This window comes from Schistocerca cancellata, chromosome 9 (genome assembly GCF_023864275.1).
Source record: "Schistocerca cancellata isolate TAMUIC-IGC-003103 chromosome 9, iqSchCanc2.1, whole genome shotgun sequence".
In the NCBI taxonomy this organism is placed as follows: domain Eukaryota; kingdom Metazoa; phylum Arthropoda; class Insecta; order Orthoptera; family Acrididae; genus Schistocerca; species Schistocerca cancellata.
Genome location: NC_064634.1, coordinates 320,842,809 through 320,863,252, shown reverse-complemented (window position 1 = coordinate 320,863,252; position 20,444 = coordinate 320,842,809). Strand labels below are relative to the sequence as shown.

The window sequence follows — 20,444 nt, the reverse complement described above, 5'->3', positions numbered from 1 at the left end:
ATATGGTGCATGGCGGAGGATATCCTGTACCACTAACAGTCATTTCCTTTCCCATAGCACTTGCAAATATGGGAAGGAGTAAACGACTCCGTGTGCCTCAATATGAGCCCTAATTTCTCTTACCTTACTGAACCATGGATTTATTTTCAAAGAATATTCTTAAGAATTTATTTTATTTACTAGCGATTCATCAATAACATTAACACATTTAATCACACTATGTAAGTGTGGAAGTAGCTGCCGGGGAGTAACTGATGAAATCATAACCAAATTGCTTTTAACAAATGGGAATTTCATTCACAGATTTAAAATTATAATCAGAAAGCACCCTCTAAATATCAAGTTACAATTTGTTCAGAGACAGAAAGAAACAAGTTTTGACTGTATGAGCTTTCGAGCAGAAAACCTTGCCGCTCCATTTTGACACGGCCGTAGTTACGACTGTTCACAACAGCCTCTGAAAGACTAGGCTCGTGCAAATCTGCAACACATCTGATTACTTTAAACTAAAAGATTTAACAATTTACACAAGCACACAAACTATGCACCCCAGTAGGAGGGATGGTAATGGTACAAAACACTAAATTAAAGTATTAACTTTGCCACCAAAGGTGCAACTTGATTTTAACTTCTAAGAAAGTTTTACGGTGAAAGGGTGGCAACTTTATATACTAAAATGATCATTTAAATAAAAGCCCATGAAATGCAATCTTATATAAAATTCTAAAAGGTTGGCCAAACAAGTTAAGATGCTCTACAGTACACAGATACTGCCTCTCAAGATGATAGGCAAGAACAAACATGTTTCATGAATTAGGCCATTACATTCCAAGCAATAAATTCGTTAACACACCAATTCCAACAAACATGACAGAGGCAGCTCCAAACGACAGACAGACGCTAACTGCCTAACAAATGCGGACGAGAGACAGACGAGCAAGCTGAGGATGAGAGACTGACCAAGAAAACAAGTAGAATTTAACAAGAGTAAATCACACAACATATTGCCAATCACTTAACTTCTAATAAACTGCGATTTCTCGAGAAGACCTGGTGCAGCACCCCCAAATCACTCTCATGAACCGTCCGCTGCCAGCCACCTCAACAGATGCAGGAAGGCGTGCCGATCTCCCATCTCCCGTCTCACGGCGTCACAGCTCACACTGGCCAGACTGATATCGTGGGTTGACTCCTGTTGCTCTTGTCTCGACCGCGAAGCCACTGCCCCTCGCTTTACGGCGCGGGCCACTGGACTCACGTGGTGACCTCACATGCGCCGACACTCAAGACAGATGAGTCATCTTGTGTCGCAGTGCGCGACCGACGAACCAATCGATCCAATGTCCATTGCCTGAGCAAACTCGAGCAGACTGGCGGCGTAACGCGTGGACTCAGATACAGGAACTAAGCCCCGACCGGGTGACCACTCGCTGAGTTCTCTTACTGGCGGAATGGAAAGACTGTCATTTTGCTGGCTTTAAAGTTTGATCCGAATGACAGACATACTAGCACTCCGAATGACAGACAGACACTAACTGCCTAACAAATGCGGATGAGAGAGAGACTAGCAAGCTGGGAACGAGAGACTGACCCAGACTGACCGACTGGCGAGCTCATAGCGCCCCTTAAATTCACGTGAACATGCAGCCTTTCCCATCAGAGGGAGACAACAAAGCGGCAATTGCCACAGCAGCGCCACTGCCAGAAATGGAGGACAACTGCTTCACACTACGCGCTGCGGCACGCCCTTCAAAACAGCAATTATTACCACGGCTCATTTACCTATGTGGTGTTCATGCAAAATGTATATTTGTGGCAGTAGGATCATTTTGCAGTCAGCTACAAATGCCAGTTCTCTAAATTTTTTTCAATAGTGCTCCTCAAAAAGAATGTCGCCTTCTGTTCAGGGACCCCCATTCAATTTCACGAAGCATCTCCATAATATCCGCATGTTGCTCAGTCCTACCACTAACAAATCTAGCAGCCCACCTCCAAATTGTTCAATGTCTTCTTTTAGACTGACCTGGCACAGATCCCAAACGTTCATAGTACTCAAGAATGGGTCAGACTAGTGTCCTTATGCAGTCTCCTTTTCAGATGAACCACTCTTTCCTAAAATTCTCGCAATAAACCAAAGTCAACCATTTACATTTCATTCCATGTAGCTTTGCAACACCACGCCCAGATTTGAAATGGAATGACTTTGTCAAATGGCCCTCTACTAATGCTGTGTTCGAACAGTATCGGTTTGTTTTTCTACTCATCTGCATTAACTTACATATTTCTACATTTAAAGCTTGTTGCCATTCATCACAGCAACTAGAAATTTTGTCCAAGTCATTTTGTACTCTCCAACAGTCCCTTGATGACAACTTCCCATACACCACAGCAGTGTCAGCAAACAGCTTCAGATTGCTGCTCACCCTGTCTGCCAGATAATTTATGTATATAGAAAATAATAGTGGTCATATCACACTTCCTTAGGGAACTCATGATGATACCCTTGTCTCTGATGAACACTTGCCATCTAGGACGAAATTTTGGGTTCTGTTACTTAAGAAGCCTTCGAGCCACTGACATCTCTGGGAACCTATGTGTATACCCATACCTTTGTTAACAATCTGCAGTGGAGCACCATGTCAAATTATATCCAAACATCTAGAAACAGCAAATTGGCCTCTTGCCCGTATCCGTAGTTTGTAGGATATCATGTGAGAAAAGGGCAAGCTGAGTTTTGCATGAGCAATGCTATTTAAAACTGCTGATTTGTGAACAGAAGATTTTCTATCTCGAGGGAGCTTATTTTATTCGAACTGAGAATATGTTCAAGAATTCTGCAGCAAATAAATGTTAAGAATATAGATCTGTAATTTTGTTTGGTCTGTTCTTTTGCACTTCTTATGCACAGGAGTCACCTGTGCTCTTTTCCAATCACTTGGGACTTTGTGCGGGTGAGAGATTCACAATATGGAAGCTAACTAAGGGGCCATTGCCATAGAGTGCTCTTTGTAAAACTGAACTAGGATGCCATCAAGACCCAGTGGCTTATTTGTTTTACACTCTTTCAGTTGTTTCTCTACTCCAGGAATGATAACTAGTATGTCCTCCATATGGGAGTCTGTGTGATGATCAAATGCCAGTATGTTTCAATGGTTCTCCTGCATGAAAGTTTTCTTAAACATGAAATTCAAAAGTCTGGCTTTCCTTTTGCTATCTACCACTGCTGCAACAGACTGGTTAACAAGTGACAAAACAGCGACATTAGATGCATGGTGATTTTACGTAGGACCAGAATTTCCTTGTGTTCTTGGCAAGATGTTTTGCTAAGATTATGATGGTGATAGTTGTATGCTTTGCACATCACTATTTTTACAGACACGCGAATCTCTACTCTCTACTATCAAGAGCGCAGCTGCCTTTGCTCCCATAGCATTTTCCGAATTTTGTTGTTGAACCATAGTGGGTCTTTTACGTCCTTGATCCACTGACTCGGCACTTTCTCTCTATTTCCAAAGACTGCCTTTTGGACAAAAGTGTAAATGTTGAGTAGTCTTTTGTGTCTGTCTGCAATGCAATGCCTCCTCTGTGTGAGGAGTAGCAATCTATCCTTTTCATAATGTTGTTGGTTTTCCATCTTGGACTTTTCACTGTTTGATTCTGCCTACTGGTAAACTACATTCATATTGTGATATCAGAGTAAAATCTTTTTATGCAATAGAGGGGCAAAACTTTCAAATTTTGTAATTAGCGTCAAAAGTAGAGGTGAAAGAAAGATGATGTTTGACAACTATTACTGAGTTATAGAAAGTGAAGAGGCATAGTTCTAATCCACAGCAAGTACAACACTGCCAATCTAGGGCCCAGTTCCAGATAAAGTAATAACAAAAAAGGAAAATACAAACTAACTATAAAGACAGGTATTCATTGTATTAAAAGATTGTACACTGTGACTGTCATGGCAGTTTGCAGTTATTTCCATTGATGCTCATGGTAGTGTGAAAGATATGTGCTTGTAGGTCTGCGCGCTGTGAGCATTTTGAGAACAATCATATAGCAAATACATACACAAGCTGCCAAAAAGAGAAACAACTTAAAAGAAACACACAATGCCATGTAATTTTTTCTTAAATTGTGATAAATTTGAAGAATAAAAATATATTTTATAAAGATGAAATAGTGGCTCTGTTTTTTGTGTCAAGACATGCATGCTCGGACACAGGTGATGGGGATTGGTGACCAGGCTGCCTCTGGCAGCCGCTTCAGCTAGTTGCGTGCATCCCATTTGAATGTCAGTGTGCACTACGCTTGCAGTAGTGGTCCGACTGACAACTGCTATGGACAGTAGGCATCACACACCCCTACTTCATTGTAGGGGAGGGAGAAAAAGAATTACCATCCATGATGCTGTGATTGAAAAGACGCCCTGGGGCGAAAGTGAATGGGGCAAGGGCAACCCCACTATGTTCAGATTCCAAGGCAACTGATGGACAGGATTGGCGATGTGGATGGGAGCCATCTGGCAGATGTCAAGAGCCCACAATGAAGGGTGCCAGCCTGGGCAGCACTGAAGGTGGACTGGATAGGAGAGGCTCTGGTGATGGAGTGATGGAGACCCAGCTTCTGCACCCACCAATGGCAGCGCCTCCTCAGCAGAGTGGAAGATGCTAGCTCCTGCCACAAGAAGCAAACCCACCATCGGTGGTGATGAAGCCCTGACCACTGGGGTAGGTGGGTATGACCTGGCCTGCATGAACCCTGGAGCAGCCAGGGCTGATGCAGTATGAGACATTGGCCCAAGGAGGGGCCCTACACCCATCCCCAACCGAGCGAGGTGGCGCAGTGGTTAGCACACTGGACTCGCATTCGGGAGGACGATGGTTCAATCCCGCGTCCACCCATCCTGATTTAGATTTTCCGTGATTTCCCTAAATTGCTTCAGGCAAATGCCAGGATGGTTCCTTAGAAAGGGCACGGCCGCTTTCCTTCACTATCCTTCCCTAATCCGGGCTTGTGCTCCGTCTCTAATGACCTCGTTGTCAATGGGATGTTAAACAGTAATCTCCTCCTCCTCCTCCTCCTCCTCATCCTGAAATATAGTTGGTTGTTGTGGTGTGCCACTAGGTGATCTTCAGTTCAAACTGGACCGACTGTGGATGAGTCAAAACCCAGTGAGCACGCCTTCCAAACGTCCTGGCCCAGGCGGGTCACAAACATAGCTCCTCGACCTGCCCAGCAGCAAAAGGGTGAGCATTGTTAGTGGCTGACAGATGTGCAGGAGCTCAGTGGGACTCTTGGCCTCAGGCCCGTGTTGTAGCATGCCTACAACCTGTTGGAGCAATGATTCCACTGCCACAGCAGAGGCAAACTGGAATTGATGATCAGAAAACCATTCTCCATGAGCCTTGTCTCCATATTCAGCTGAAAACAAAGCAGTTTCTCCTGGTCAAATAAGGGGCCATGACCCATTGGGATCTGGGTCAAGAACAGAGGCTGATGCTGAAGATGGTGAGAGACTTTGTCTGTTAAGGACGCTGGAAGGATAAAGAGGAAAACCAAGGGCTTATGGTTGGTAATTAAATGAAATTTTGTACCATACAAGAACTTAAAAGAATTTTATAAGTTCAAGACATAGGCTGTAGCAAGAGCACTTCTTTTGCCATCTGGGGGGGGGGGGGGGGGGGGAGGATGGGGTGGGGTGGGGGGGGGGGCAAGAGATCCACTGCTTTTTAAATAGAAAACATCATTTGAAGAACGTTATTTATTGCAAAACAGTAAAAACTCTGAAATCCTCACTGAAAGAATACTTGCCTCTACACCAAATTTCTCTTTACAGTTTCTTGTAAAGCATCATGCTCCACATAGGAAACATACATAGAATATCTCAGTAATCTCTACTGACCATTCCTACCATCAAAAATCACTTGTGTCTAAATATTTCTGAGTACAGGAGAGATTCTTCAATAAATATTGTTGGGAGCATTGGAGGAGCACTGTGGCAGATAAGGTGATTCCACATAGGATGGGACAACATCTGTAAAGAAACTGAACAGGTTTGTTTGACCAGTGCTGGCTGCTGCTGACTAGAAATGATGGAGACATTCAGAAGAAATACTTTTTTAACTAAGTCAGAATGAGGAATAGAAAATATCAAGAATACTAAAATGTTCTAAAATACCTATTCATCATCACTGACGATTGTTTGAAGGACTACTTCAAAAAACATATGAGGGACATTGGATTAAAAATTATTGTTTTACATATGTGAATTTGAGGAGAAGTTCAAAATAAATGAAGTTGATATTTCCCTTATATTTTTCTTACTGCTTCGAGAATAGCAAAGCCAACTTAAAGAAAATCAAATATGCTTAGAAAGAGGAGAGTTAAATGAAAAAAAAAAATTCTTGATTTTGAACTTGGCTCTAGGATGAATATGAAAAGGGGGGAACTAGAGAAATATGCATAGTATCCCAAAATTTAAGTGTGTTTGTAAGTGCAGTGAAATATTCAGAGAGGAAATATGATACTCTGTTGCATCAGAAAGATATTAGCTAGTAACGAAAATTCTAAGAAAGTCTGAAATCTGCAAGCACTGTTTTGAATTTTGATTTTTGAGATTGTTGAAGATAGTAAAGAAAGCGTATAATAATTTCTACAGATTTGAATTTGTAGGCCTAAGCATGTAAGGATTGAAATTCTGATGAGATAACAGCATCAAAAATAAACGATGCCTAGATAAAATACCCATGTCTTTGGAAAATGAATTTGTGATCAGTTTAAGTATGCTAACAATAACAAAAAAGAAGATAAATTTAGAGTTTAATGCAAACTGAATAAGATGAGCTGAAATGATAATAACAGTGTTACAAAATTTGCATTTTGTTGCCACTAATATGAAATGTAGGATATTGTTCTAAACAGAGAAAAGAGGAGCCTTAGTTAATTGATGTTTACCAGAGAAAGTAAACCTCCACTTTGATTAAAACTGCTTGTTATTTGACATTTTTCACATGGCACTCCAGCATTGCCATTTTGGCTATCAGCTATGCCTTGGTTAAGACTCGGACAACATGGGAAAAATGCATTTTGCAGGTGACAGTTCAATTGACCACCAGTTATTGTACACAATAACAGATTATGTGTGCAACACATGGAAATTGCAAGTGGAAGATGCTTTGTTGTTGTGGGCTGGAAATATTGACATCGTGGGTTCTTATTGGGAGAAATGAGTTCCAAGATATGGAGTGTCAACTAATAAGTAATTTTAATCTAACTATAGAGCACATACAGTGTTCGCCAAGGAAGTCATAAAAAAGCTTTGAACTGCAAGTGTACATCCATTTTCAAGTGGGTTTCATTCTTTTTAAAATGTAAATTGTTATTGCCACTTTCGAATTACTTAAAATATTACTACATCATTTTCTTCTGCAGGGAAGAAATGAGCCAGCTGTTTGTGAGTATCCGTGGCACCGGAGTTTCAAGCACGCTGGGTGGCTCAGTTGTGGGAATTGAAGGCACACAGTCACTAAGGAGAGCATCGAGCATACGCAGAACATTCACGGCTGGAGCTGCGGGTATCAAACGAAAATCTGTTTGCCTGCAAGTCAAGTTCACTGTGGTGAGTACACTGTTAACTCTTCACTATTGATGCTTCTTTTTAATCAATCTGCACAATGGACTCATTTTTTTTAAAAGTAATGTTAACAGTTATTATTTTCTGACTGCTACTGGCAAAATGTTTGATTGCAAGAATTACTAATTTCCACCAGACAGAGAATGATGTGACACTGTATTTGCCTATCTTCTAAAACGGAAATGTAATTTCAGGAATTGTAAGATATTCTCTTAGGTGTTCTTATTTCATAGACATATGGAAATGGAAAGGGGGGGGGGGCTACAGCAAGATTAATGATAAAGTCTGAACACTTTTCCTTTAATTTGAACGTCTTCAAATTAGAGTAATTTTCAAATTACTGCATATTATGTAAAATCAAGCACATGTCTGTGATCAGCAAACTTGTTTTTACAAGGCGTGTTTTTTTAAGTAAGTATAGTTTTGAAATTAAAAAAAAAGACATGCTAAGATATTCCAATAATTTTATTTTTAAATGAAAGCCTGTACCTTAATCTACTTTTCTACATAATTTACGTCAATATTGAGGCACTTGTCATAACATTGTACCAGTTTTTGAATACCCTCCTCATAGAAGTCTGCTGCCTGACTTGGTAACCACTGCATCACCACTGTTTTGACTTTGTCATTGTCTTGAAGACGCTGACCGCCCAGGTGTTTCTTCAAGTACAGGAACAGATGGTAGTCACTGGGCGCAAGATTGGGGCTGTACAGGGAATGATCTAGAGTTTTCCATCGGAAAGATGTGAGGAGATCTTTGGTCCGATTCGCCACGTGCAGACGGGCATTGTCTTGCAGCAAAACGATGCCCTTGCTCAACTTCTATGGACTGTTGCTTTGATTCAGGTGTGATGTAGGCCACCCATGTTTCATCGCCCGTAACAATTTGGCCTAAGAAATCATCAACGTCATTGTGGTACCGCTCAAGGAAAGTCGATGCACTTTCTAAACATTTAGTTTTGTGCACATTCATCAATATTTTCGGTACCCAACATGCGTGCAATTTTCAGTAATTAAAGTGCTCGGTCACAATGCCATACGAAACAGTACGAGAAACATTACGAAAGTAATCCCGCAATGAGGAAATCGCAAAGTGTCTGTTTTCTCTGACCTTATTGTCCACTTCCTACACCAAACTTTCATTAACAACCGAAGGACGCCCACTCCGTTGTTCATCATGCACATTTGTGCAGCCATCTTTAAATGCTCTCACCCACTTTCTTACCATTCCATCACTCATAATGTTTCCCCCATAAACTGCACAGATCTCATGATGAATATTGATCGCTTTTATCCCTTTAGCACTAAGAAATCTTATAACAGCCCATACTTCACAGTCGGTGGGACTCATGTTTATCGGAGGCATCTTAAACACTCAGTACACAATGTAAACAAGGAAGAATTGGACTGTAATGGTGTTAGTGCATAGATTAAGGTACAGGCTTTGATCTAAAAATAAAATTATTGAGATATCTTAGCACGTCCTTTTTTAATTTCAAAACGGTACTTACTTAAAAAACATGCCTCGTATCAGTCCAGGTTGATGTTCTAGCATAATTTTATTAGCAGACTAAAAAATTTTAAAGTATATGGTATATGAAAATTTAAGTAACAGATTGTTCTTTAAAGTACAAGTTTATCAGCACTAATTACACCATAGGAATCAGCAAAATATAAATTACTGTCTAGATAAAAAGAATTTTGATAACATGACATGTGAATTAATTTTGATACATTATTGGGTAATTGTTGTCTAAAAGGAAGAAAAATAGTCTTTATTTACTCTAACATCAGAACTAGTTGGGATACCCCTCTGTGATGTGTGTGTAATAGATAGCAAACATTGCTAGTCATATGCATGTTGTCAGTAGTACTATGTGAAGTAAATCTCTATATTGCTACCATCCAAACCACATCATGTAGATTTGGGATTGCTTTTACCAGCAGCAATCAAAAACTACACAAAGACTAAGACTAAATATTTTCAAAGAGAAACTGGCAACATAGTGAGTTCCCACATTTTCACTGAAGGAAACTGCTTGAGTGTTTCTAAAGAAATGATATGTTTTAAAATATCTTCGTTAGATATTTATATTTGTAGAAGCTAAGGCTAATGTGGATTAAACACGTGGTTTATGCCAGTCATTAATGTCTATATAGAAACCAGTTGTAAGATTTTTTCGTTTACTTTTCAAAACTTTAGGATCTACTGCAATTTTTTGCTCTTTCCTGCTTGTCCTAAAAGCAGTGCTTTGAAAGTAAGAGAAATTTGTCATGTATTTGCTATAGCTTAGAATTCATTGTGTAAAAATTACTACAGCCATGGCCTGTTGCAGTTTTATGTGATACTGTTACTCATTTTCAGGATGGCCTTGTTGAAACACTACGAAGGACTCGGCTGAAGTTTGTGCACTGTTTCTTGCCCCAACATAATGCTGGGCTTTCTGATGCAAAGTCTCAGCTGCCACGTTCTGGCAGCACAGGGAATGCTGAGGATCTTGTTATCAATGTACCATTGCTCAGGTCTCAGGTATGTTTCTTGTGTTACCAGAAGAAATGGGATTTTCTCTTGTGCATAGAAATAGTTACTAAGAATTATATGTTCATACATTGGACATTGTCAGCAGGCTGTCAATTTTTTGATGGTGTTGACTGGTAGAAATGGGTTGAATCTAGTTTTGTAAAACAACATCCTAGCCATAAATGCTTCAGCACTCTTCAGTGGTTATTTGTTTTATCTAATGCCCAAAACTTAAGAGTTAAACTGATGCTAAGCAGTTACAGTGAAATTCAAAAATATGCCTGTACCATTGCTTACTATTTTCAAGTGTATATTTGTGCTGGTTTATTTCAAAACTGCTATTTGTTTTGCCTGTCCGTTAGTTGTCATTGTATACTGACAGCATCGTCATGCCATTCGACATGCATGTAAACAAAAAGAAAAGATTTTCTCCCTAAGATTGAAAATTGGTAATATAATAAACTTTAAATAAATCCTGATTTACTTGCTAAATGGCATGTACACATAGGTCAGTAGAGGAAAATAAGATCACATTCCAATAAGGAGATTGTGATGGTATATTCAGATCACATTATGTCTGAATAAAAGCCTCAACAAAGTACACATACATCTCATTTATTAGAACTGTAAAGTAACATTGACACATGGCATACCTGTTTCAGTATAATGAGGTCACTGGTAAAGATACAGAGTGCCATTCTGTTAGAGATTAAATTGTGGGACTGCAAAGACACTGAAACGTAGAGCTCATTTGTCTGCAGTACAATGTGAGGCATTGTTCTGAAATAAAATGGGTTGTATGTTACTTGCAACTGAAGATAGTGCAATTCTCCATATACAGAGAGCATCTGTTTCACCTCAAAATGTTTGTGCTGCTGTTTTCTTCAGAATGTTTCACCTTTTTGACTTCCATCACACACCTGGCTCCAAATCTGACATATTGCAGATTCTTAGGGGACACAAGGATCCATCTTTATTTCTTGCTTTCATCCATAGTATTTTGTAATTTTGGGAGTGCAGCCATATGTGGCCTATAGTACCACAGTCATGTAGTTCGATCTCTTGTTGTAGGCACCTCTCCACAGTCTTTGATTATTCTCTAGTGGCTTGGGTTAGTACCTTCTTTTATGTCATTAGATAGTGCTGTTTATTGGGAGATGGTCAGCTGTGGATGAAACTGGCCTCTGTCGGGAAACAACAAGAAATTGTATTGGGCACAGCTGACAGAATACAGTTGTTGTCATAGGCTGGAATGTTGTTAGGGCACCTGAGTTTTGGGCTGTAATACATATGGCAACTTTGGATGCAGATGTTCTGGCCAATTTGACCACACCCAAGTGTGACTGGCAGTGATGGGTTTTCAATATCTGTATAGAAGGCAAATGTTGGTATTGGCAGTATGGCTGTCTCCTTCTGCCTTAGCAACAAATACAAGGTGCTCTATATTGTTCAGAACACATTTTAATCGTAGTATGACTTCCAGAATGAAATTTTCACTCCGCAGCGGAGTATGCGCTGATATGAAACTTCCTGATGGATTAAAACTGTGTGCCAGACTGAGACTTGAACTCGGGACGTTTGCCTTCCACAGACAAGTGCTCTACCAACTGAGCTACCCAAGCACAGCTCACAACCCATCCTCACAGCTGCAGTTCTGCCAGTGCCTCATCTACTACCTTCCAAACTTCACAGAAGATCTTCTGTGAACCTTGCAAAACTAGCACTCCTGGAAGAAAGGATGTTGCAGAGACATGGCTTTGCCACAGTCTGGGGAATGTTTCCAGAATGAGATTTTCACTCTGCAGTGGAGTGTGCACAGATATGAAACTTCCTGACAGATTAAAACTGTGTTCTAGACTGAGACTCGAACTCGGAACCTATGCTTTTCATGGGCAAGTGCTCTACCAATACCCATTATTTCAGGAGTGCTATACTATTATTTAAACTAGTTGTCACTTGACAGGCAATGGGCTGCAGGGATCCCGCCACCAATAAACCAATGGCAGCCAGTGCTGTTGGCTGCCACTGCGTTGCCACTTCGTTCTGCTGAGCTGACTAAGGCATTGTGATAGCCAGTCCTCAGCGAGCCGTTGTAGACGTGTGGGTGAGAGACTTGATTGACTTGTAGCTTTGCGTGTTTATGATGTCTGATGAAAGGAGTTGCAAGAGAAGGAAGCCGAGGCTGCACATTCCTCGGAAACCTCCAAAAAGTGGCGGACATGGCGTCGTTATACGCAGTCAGGTGCGTGAATACGTGTGTTCCTTAATGGAGTATTTTGAGAGAGGGATGCAGTAGGGCCTCTCGTTCCTTTGGATAAGGTGGTGGAGTGAACTGCAGCTGCTCTGCAAGTTAGCGAACGATCAGTAATAAGAATCTGCAAGGAGAAATTCATGAAAGAAGGCTCAAGTGAATCATCTAAATTGGAGACACCTGGGAAAAAGAGGCGACTAGAGAAGAGGGTCACAAAACTTGACTATTTTCAGGAAAATGCCAGTCATCGTCAAACATACGCATTTTATTCGAGGAAGGAGTATCCAACACTCAAAAAACTACATGCTACCCTCACAGCGGCTGACCTGTTTCAGGGTAGTAAATCGTCTTTGTTAAGAGTCGTGAAAATGTTAGGATTCCGCTATAAATCCATCTCTGGCAGAAAGTTACTAATGGAACACCAAGATATTGCAGCCTGGTGATGCCGCTTTCTTAGAGAATTAGTGGGGACAAATTTTGATGATATCGTTTGGCTTGATGAAACGTGGGTGAATGCAGGACACATTTTAAAAACAGGCTGGACAGATGGTACCATCAGCGGAAGTATGGCAGCTCCGATTGGCAGAGGAAAAGGATAATTGTAGCACATGCCGGAAGTTCAAAAGGTTTCATTCCAAATTGTCTGCTGCTATTCAGTTCAAATAAGACCTCCAACTACCATGAAGAGATGAACCACAATACTTTTTTGAAATGGTTTGACGACTGTGTGCTCCAGAACTTAACAAAAAACTCTATCATTGATATGGATAATGCTCCTTATCACTCAGTAATACAATATAAAGCACCCACAAAGACAACTAGGAAAAACGACATTGTTAGCTGGTTACAGAAACATAAGGTACAGTTCGACAGCAATTTGACAAGGGCAGAATTATTAGAACTTGTATCGCAACACAATCCAAAGAACCCGATTTACATTGTGGATGAAGTAGCAAAAAAATATGGGCATAAGGTGCTCAGATTGCCTCCTTACCATTGCCATTTCAATGCAATAGAGCTGATTTGGGCTCAGGTTAAACGGCATATTGCTGCAGAAAATTCACATTAACTGAAGTGGAACCCTTTTGAAAGAGGCAGTGACATCGGAAGACTGTCAGAAGTGCATCACGTGAAAGGAGTGATACAGGACACATGGAACAATGAAGGTATCTTACAACAAAGTGTCGAAGACTTGATTATACTGTCAATACGAGCAGCGACACGAATAGTTCCACTGACTCTGAATTAAGCGGTATTTTCGGATTGTGTGATTAGTGTGTAGTGTACTTACTGCCATTAAATATTGTGTTTGTGAATTTATTTCGATTAATTCTTATTCTTGTAGTGAGACTAAGAAATACTGTTTGGCTAGCTCTCGTCATCTCCTTACGGCAAGTTAGACTGAATTTTAATTCTATTTCATTTTATATATACACCAAGATGTTATTCATTGTGTTTAATAGTTTTCGAGATTTGCAATCTAAAGAAGAAAACTTTTCCGGACGCAAAAATTTCTCACACTTCAATAGTTAATGTAACAACGGCCCTAATTAAAATTAAGGAAAGATATTTGATATGCTTATAAATACCACTGAGACCGATACTGTACGTAAATTTCAAAATATTTACATAATATTTATAGGAGATAGAGATTTTAAACGTCATACTTGTTTCGAGTTCAGTACTGATAGGGTTCCTTTAAAAGGCTGTTTTCAGAAATTTATGAACAGGAAACATAATGCACTACGAAAACTTTTAAGGATTCTTTGCCGAGTGCATTATTTTGGTAATAAACGGAGAAAAATATTTTGCTGTGACACCAATAGTTTTTCTGTAATGACGTGATAATTTAGAAGCTGTTTGCGAAATCGATAATTTAAATGGTTTCAAACAAATTGACGTAACTCTTGTACTAATTAAAATTAAGAATATATATTTGACAGATTGAGAGACATTGTAGAGATATACATAATATGTGGGTTTGAAATTTTTTACTTAATTTTTGTTGAAGATACAGGCTTTAAAACGATTTTCTATCGCTGGGGGTAGCGATGTGCTGAGGCGGCTGCCTCCAGCCAGTGCTTGACGTGACAACGCCGCAACTTCGCAGTGCAAACGTCAAGTGACAACTACTTTAAATCAGACTGTAGTTCTGCAAGGTTCGCAGAAGAGCTTCTATGAAGCTTGGAAGTAGAAGACAAGGTACTGGCAGAATTGAAGCTGTGAGGATGGGTCATGAGTCTGGGTTGGGTAGCTCAGTTGGTAGAGCACTTGCCCATGCAAGCCAAGGTCTCGAGTTTGAGTCTTGGTCCGGCACACAGTTTTAATCTAAAGGAAGTTTCATAGTATGACTTGCCTCTTGGGCATATGGATAATCTTCGTACAAAGTCTGGACAAACATAAAAGGCTGAAGCATGACTTGCAATTTTCAGTGTCATATCTAGAACTGGGTGTGACTGTCTGGTTTGGAGCTGAATGGATCCTTAAACTGGGATCTCTCTCACAGAATTTTCTTCTCGAATGGTAATTTCTTGATCTCTCTTATCAGATATACAAATGTAAGGCACATTGAATAGATCAGACATTCATTACTTACTCAGGTCCGCTACTTTGAGTAACAGAGCATGTATGGCACACACGTGGAGCTTTCTAAGATTAAGGGAACACCAACATAGGCACAGCAGGTGGAGAGAGCAGGGAATCACTCCCTAATCAAGTAGGAGAATGTTTCCCCATTCATTGCAGAGGAGAAAATGTAAATGTAATATTAGTTACATGCTTATGTGTCAGAGGCAAAGTCCCAGAATTAGTCTCATTTGTCAACAGTAATATTGCCCACATAATACTCATAATAGAAACGTGCAGATCAAACAGTTTTATGGTTATTTGTTGTTGCTTTTATAAAGACTGAAAATCTCCTCTGTAGGAGTCAATGTGGGTTCTGCATACAGTATAAGAAGAGTCGGGTAATGTGCTACTTTCTGGTATATAATATATTTCTCAAAATAATAATTATGGGAGGTAAGAAATTAAGACTCTTACAGGGGCTTGTCAACAGTTGATCTTCCTTTGTGCGATTCAAAAAGAAGAGGAAAGGCAGAAGTGAAAGTAGTACTCAAAGTTCCTTCTGCCGTACATTGCAGGTATCGACGGAGAACTGTAATATGCAGTTAATGTTTCCATTTACCATGGAGTTTTGGAATTGAGTATTATAAAGCAATTTTTGCAATAATGCAATGTAGGCTTTCATGGCCCATTTTTTTCCTGTTACAATATCCAGGCTGACAGGCTGTGATTGAGGCATACATTTATTCATTAATGTTGTGTCCCCATCTGCAGAAACATCTTCAGAGGAGAAACACAGGCAATTGTGTAGAAAACTCAGATAGCTGAATGTTTAAGACCAAGAAGAAAATAGTTAATTTTGTAGATTTGTAAAAGATGCACATTAGTCATTGGTGACAGCTAGTGTGCATAAATACTCTGAAGCTCTGCTAATTTATATAATGGAACCACAAAAAGTAGTAGTTCCTCAAACAAACTGATAGATCAGCCATAATAGAACACGGTGGGGAGACTATGAAATAAATTTATATATTATCCAAAACAAAACATATCGTATTCGCTTGTGCAGACAAGCAGTAGAAGCTTCTAAGCCCCAGAAAAATTTTAATGGGAGGAACAAAGGAGTGAAATGAAATAACACATGTATGCTGAGCCTAAACAGAATCTAATAGTAAATTTTAATGGTAATTGTATTTGAGAATTTATGTCATCTGTCAGAGATTCATATGCATTTCACATTGTGTTAAAAATTGTAGCGTCCTGTATACGAGTTATAACAAAGTTATAAATTTGGGCCCTATGTCTTTTTCTCTGTAGTTCTCAGTGTTCATCCTTGAAGATTTCCCCAGAGACAAAACATTAGTGAATAGTATGATGCACTGACTATGGCCTCAGCGCAGACGTTTTAACAGAAAGAATTTCTGAAATATTGATGATAATTTGATGATGCTGGATTTAGAATGCTCAGCAGCATGGTCCTCAGTACCCCTACTGAAAGTCAATATACACATCACATAGGCTGAACTGTGTCTCATCTCAACAACTTTACAGGTTCATACATTAAACAGATTTGTTCCAAATGCCTATATTAACGCAGATAAGTGGTTTGTATGTATTAAAACCCACTGATTGTTTATGTTATGCTGTTTGTTACACAAATGGCTGACTACTAAAACAAAAAACAGGCATTGCAGAACTATCCACTCAGAGCTCTTTGATTTACTTTCCCCAATACTTTAGGTAGGAGGCCTGACACTTCACAAAATTTTAAAATGTGTGTTACGTCACTGGCCTTATCAGCTAGGATGGTAGACAAGTTTCCAGCCAAACAGAGGATTGTTCTCATGTCATCATATGAAACACATGTATTGTATGTTCCACAATGAAAAACTCATCCATACAGAATTGCAAACTACTTCATATTCACTCGGTGTGATTGTCTTCATTGGCAGCTGCGAGGAGCGCAGCTGGTGGAGGCGGTGCGCCTGCACAAGCAGGGCTTCCCCAAGTTCCTGCCCCTCTCGGAGTTCCGCCGCAGGTTCCGCCTGCTGGCTCCCCCTGAGGCGAGACCCACCAGCCCTGTGCCAGATGAGAGGCGAGCCGTCGAAGAGATGCTGCTCGGCATCGACACCGACCCCTCCGGGTACCGCGTCGGGCTCAGTCAGGTAGGCACTTCAGTTTCCGTGAAGCATTTTATTTAAGCTTTTTTGTGCTTCTTTGTTATAAGTAACAGTGAGCGGTTTGATAAAGGTCCTGCCAGGTAAGGTCAGAACTGTTATAATTACAAATTTCCAGAATGAGCACAATAGCCAAACACAGTTTTATAAAATTAATTGAAAGGTGCTACAGAAATGGGAGAAAATATTTTGCCACGCAAGATACGTCACTAATTTTGGAACAACGAAACTGTGAGAGTTCAATATAAGCTGATATTTGAGACGTGGATTTAAGCAAGTCCATGAAACTGCATAATCATAAGATATCTGCTAGAAAGATGTTTAAGGTACTAAGTACGCAGATATGATATACCTGAAGTAGTAAACCTGTGAGCTGGATGCAAAGACCTTGGTACTGCACAGAGTTTTAGTACAGTTTTTCACAAGCCAGTGGTGATGGAATTCATTCAGGTAGAGTCATCTGATGCACCTAAACTGCTGTTAAATAGGTGCACTGGTGGAAGATGGAATCAACCGTGAATATAATGCTAATGTAGAGTATTTATTTGAAAATCATAATGTGTTGGCCTCTTGATGTCAGTAAATGCACGTGAGCCACACACAACGGTTCAAGTGGGCTCCTCCAGTAGGAGCCTTACCTATTTTGAGCTTGAATTGCTTTCCCATTTCATATACATTATGTTGTTTGTTGGAGACTTCACTAATCACGTACTACACTTTTATAACGTGATTGCTCATCTAGACTACAGTTTTACCTTTCCTCGTGGCTGGATATAGATCAGAACAGCTGTCTTTGTATCTGCTAAACCTGTGTTATAGTTTTAACATATGTATATACGTAGTTTGATATTACTGGCATTTGGCCGACTTAGTATTATTGACATTAAGCTTGAAGTTGAGAAGTGTTGTGCTTTTGAATGTTGATAATATTTAAATTGATACATTACTTATGTAACCAATGTGATACAGTTTTAGCAGGTCCATAGACACAACTGCACAAAAAATTGAAGGTGATTGTACTGTAGATATATTTATGCAGTCCATAAATATGTACATCATTCAGTGTTTTTCACATAAAAATCAACTTATCTTTAGTCAGGGCTACATTTCACAGATAGCAGTCATTTTTTCATATGAATTTGTTTCACAAAACATTGCACTGCTTTCCTTATCTTTGTTTACTGCAGAGATGCAAAAGTGACAGATGTAATAACCAACCTGATTTTTCTTGTCTCTTCTTGTTTGTCTCTTCAGTAGCACAGCAATCTATAGCTGTAAAACTGAAAAACATAAATGAATAGTGATTGTGTTTATTCAATGATGTACACCACACCACACCACAATTTTCAACACACTTTCTCACATATTTATTACATTTGATGTCGTATTATTGGGACAATGACCAGTTTCTTAACTTTGTAAAATCAAGTTAGCTGTATGTCCAACAACAGTTCATTGGCAGAATTTGTCAGGTTAATTATAATGTTGTTGATGCACAGTTTTTGGAAAAAACTGTCATTGGATTGATAGTTCCTGTCTAAGTCACTCAAAACAAAATTACCAACTGTGGCACAGAACACAGTTCATGTTTACATCATGCATCAATGTAAACAATGTCTTTCAGTGATCTGTCAGAAAAATTGTACAGATATATTTCACTCAGTCCAGCCCTTGATGAAGATCATAACATACAACAATCAATCATTCCAATGGAAATTGTGATCCAACTTTTCTTTATTTACAACATAATCCAGTCAACATTTTCAGACTTGTATTAGAGAAATCACTAGTTGATTCTTAGGAACCAACATTACTAAGTTTTTGTTGGTATTGATATACACAGTTTCAAAGAAATGTTAGTGTAGTGAGCCTAACTTCAACATACTTCTGTGGATAGATTGCACATAGATATTACCCAAGCAATTACTGGGAACAGACTGAGAATTGTGGGTAGCACTCGAGTGTTTAAAGATAATTTGTAAGACTGTTCAGTTAGATTGTGCTACTCAAGATGGATTATAAGCATTAACAGTTATTTTGCTTATAAAATACATTGTGGTGCGGAAATTGGAAAAGTTTACGAACCCAGTTTATGAATCCGTAACTTAAGGTGCAAGTGCAATATTGAAAATTACAGTAAATTAAACTCAAATGTTAATTAATGGTTTAATCTATAAGTGAAGTATGCTACTTTCTGCATAAAATTCAGGACAACAGAAGTATGATGGCAAAGGTCATAATCTAACAAACACAGGGGCAAAATCTGCAATGGAAAATGTGATGACTTCTGATCTTTAATATTAATTATCCAGGAAATCAATTAGTTTCACAGAAAGCAAAATATTTTATTAAAAGTTGGAATGCCAGTCTTTTTAATGGGTTTGTCAGTATGATCAGATGTATCTATTAGCTCACTCTTCTATGTTGAATCTAGAAGTTCAGTTACCCATACCTTTTGATTAACAAAACTTTCATGAAAACTAGAGGCATCAGCACATTAAAAATAATAACTTAAACAACAAATCCAAGTGAAATTCAGTGTAGATAATATTTTGAAATATTTATGTGCATGCCACGTGTAAATCATGTAGCCAACAGTTTCGAGATAGGATAAAATCAGAAAAAAAATTATTATTATCTGGAGCTATAATCATAAAAGAAAGAGTAATTCCAACTTACAGTGTCTTGTGTGGAATCAGGATCTGTTGGGGTACTTGTTAAATGCTATATTGAATATATGGAATTATAGTCCCTCATTTATATCAGTTTATTGTAGATTATAGGAGCAATAAAGTAGCATATTGCTGAAAAAAATTAACAAGTTTCCCCTGTTTTGAAGATGGGCTGGAGGACATATATACAGAGGTACGTATTCAACTTTAGTACCAATTCCATGAAACCTCATTTTCTCACTTTGTTCGTGAGCCCAGAGAAGTGCTGTAGATAGCAGCTGTAAAATCATTACAGTGGTTTTGCTGACTTTAAGTGTTGTGAAAAAGTTCTGTTCAGCAACTTTGTAAAAACGTAATCACAAAATAACAGAATGAGTACACAGCTTGAATAAAAGAGTTCTCAGAAGATGAAACGCACTGCCATTTGCAGAGGGAATGGGGAATGCCATGAACAGAAATTACCTCACAGCTGATATTTTCTTGTATAAGCCTGCACATTGTTGGTGCACATGCTCAAGCCTGTAAACTTTGGTATATTTGCTCAACCTTGCACTATTGAAAACTGATTGAGTCTCAAGCAGTTTGTGAGCAGTACAAATGCTTTTGCAAAATTATCTTATAGACATTC

General features: G+C 39.2%; 1 protein-coding gene across 1 annotated transcript in view; it reads left to right on the top strand.

Annotated features, from left to right (window-relative positions):
* LOC126100972 (unconventional myosin-XVIIIa) overlaps positions 1 to 20,444 on the top strand; it is a 306,712-nt gene that overhangs the window by 116,516 nt on the left and 169,752 nt on the right. Inside the window, exons 12-14 of the mRNA XM_049911635.1 lie at positions 7,429 to 7,615; positions 9,996 to 10,160; positions 16,920 to 17,132. Coding sequence (XP_049767592.1) covers positions 7,429 to 7,615; positions 9,996 to 10,160; positions 16,920 to 17,132 — 565 coding nt within the window. The remainder of the gene's footprint in view (positions 1 to 7,428; positions 7,616 to 9,995; positions 10,161 to 16,919; positions 17,133 to 20,444) is intronic.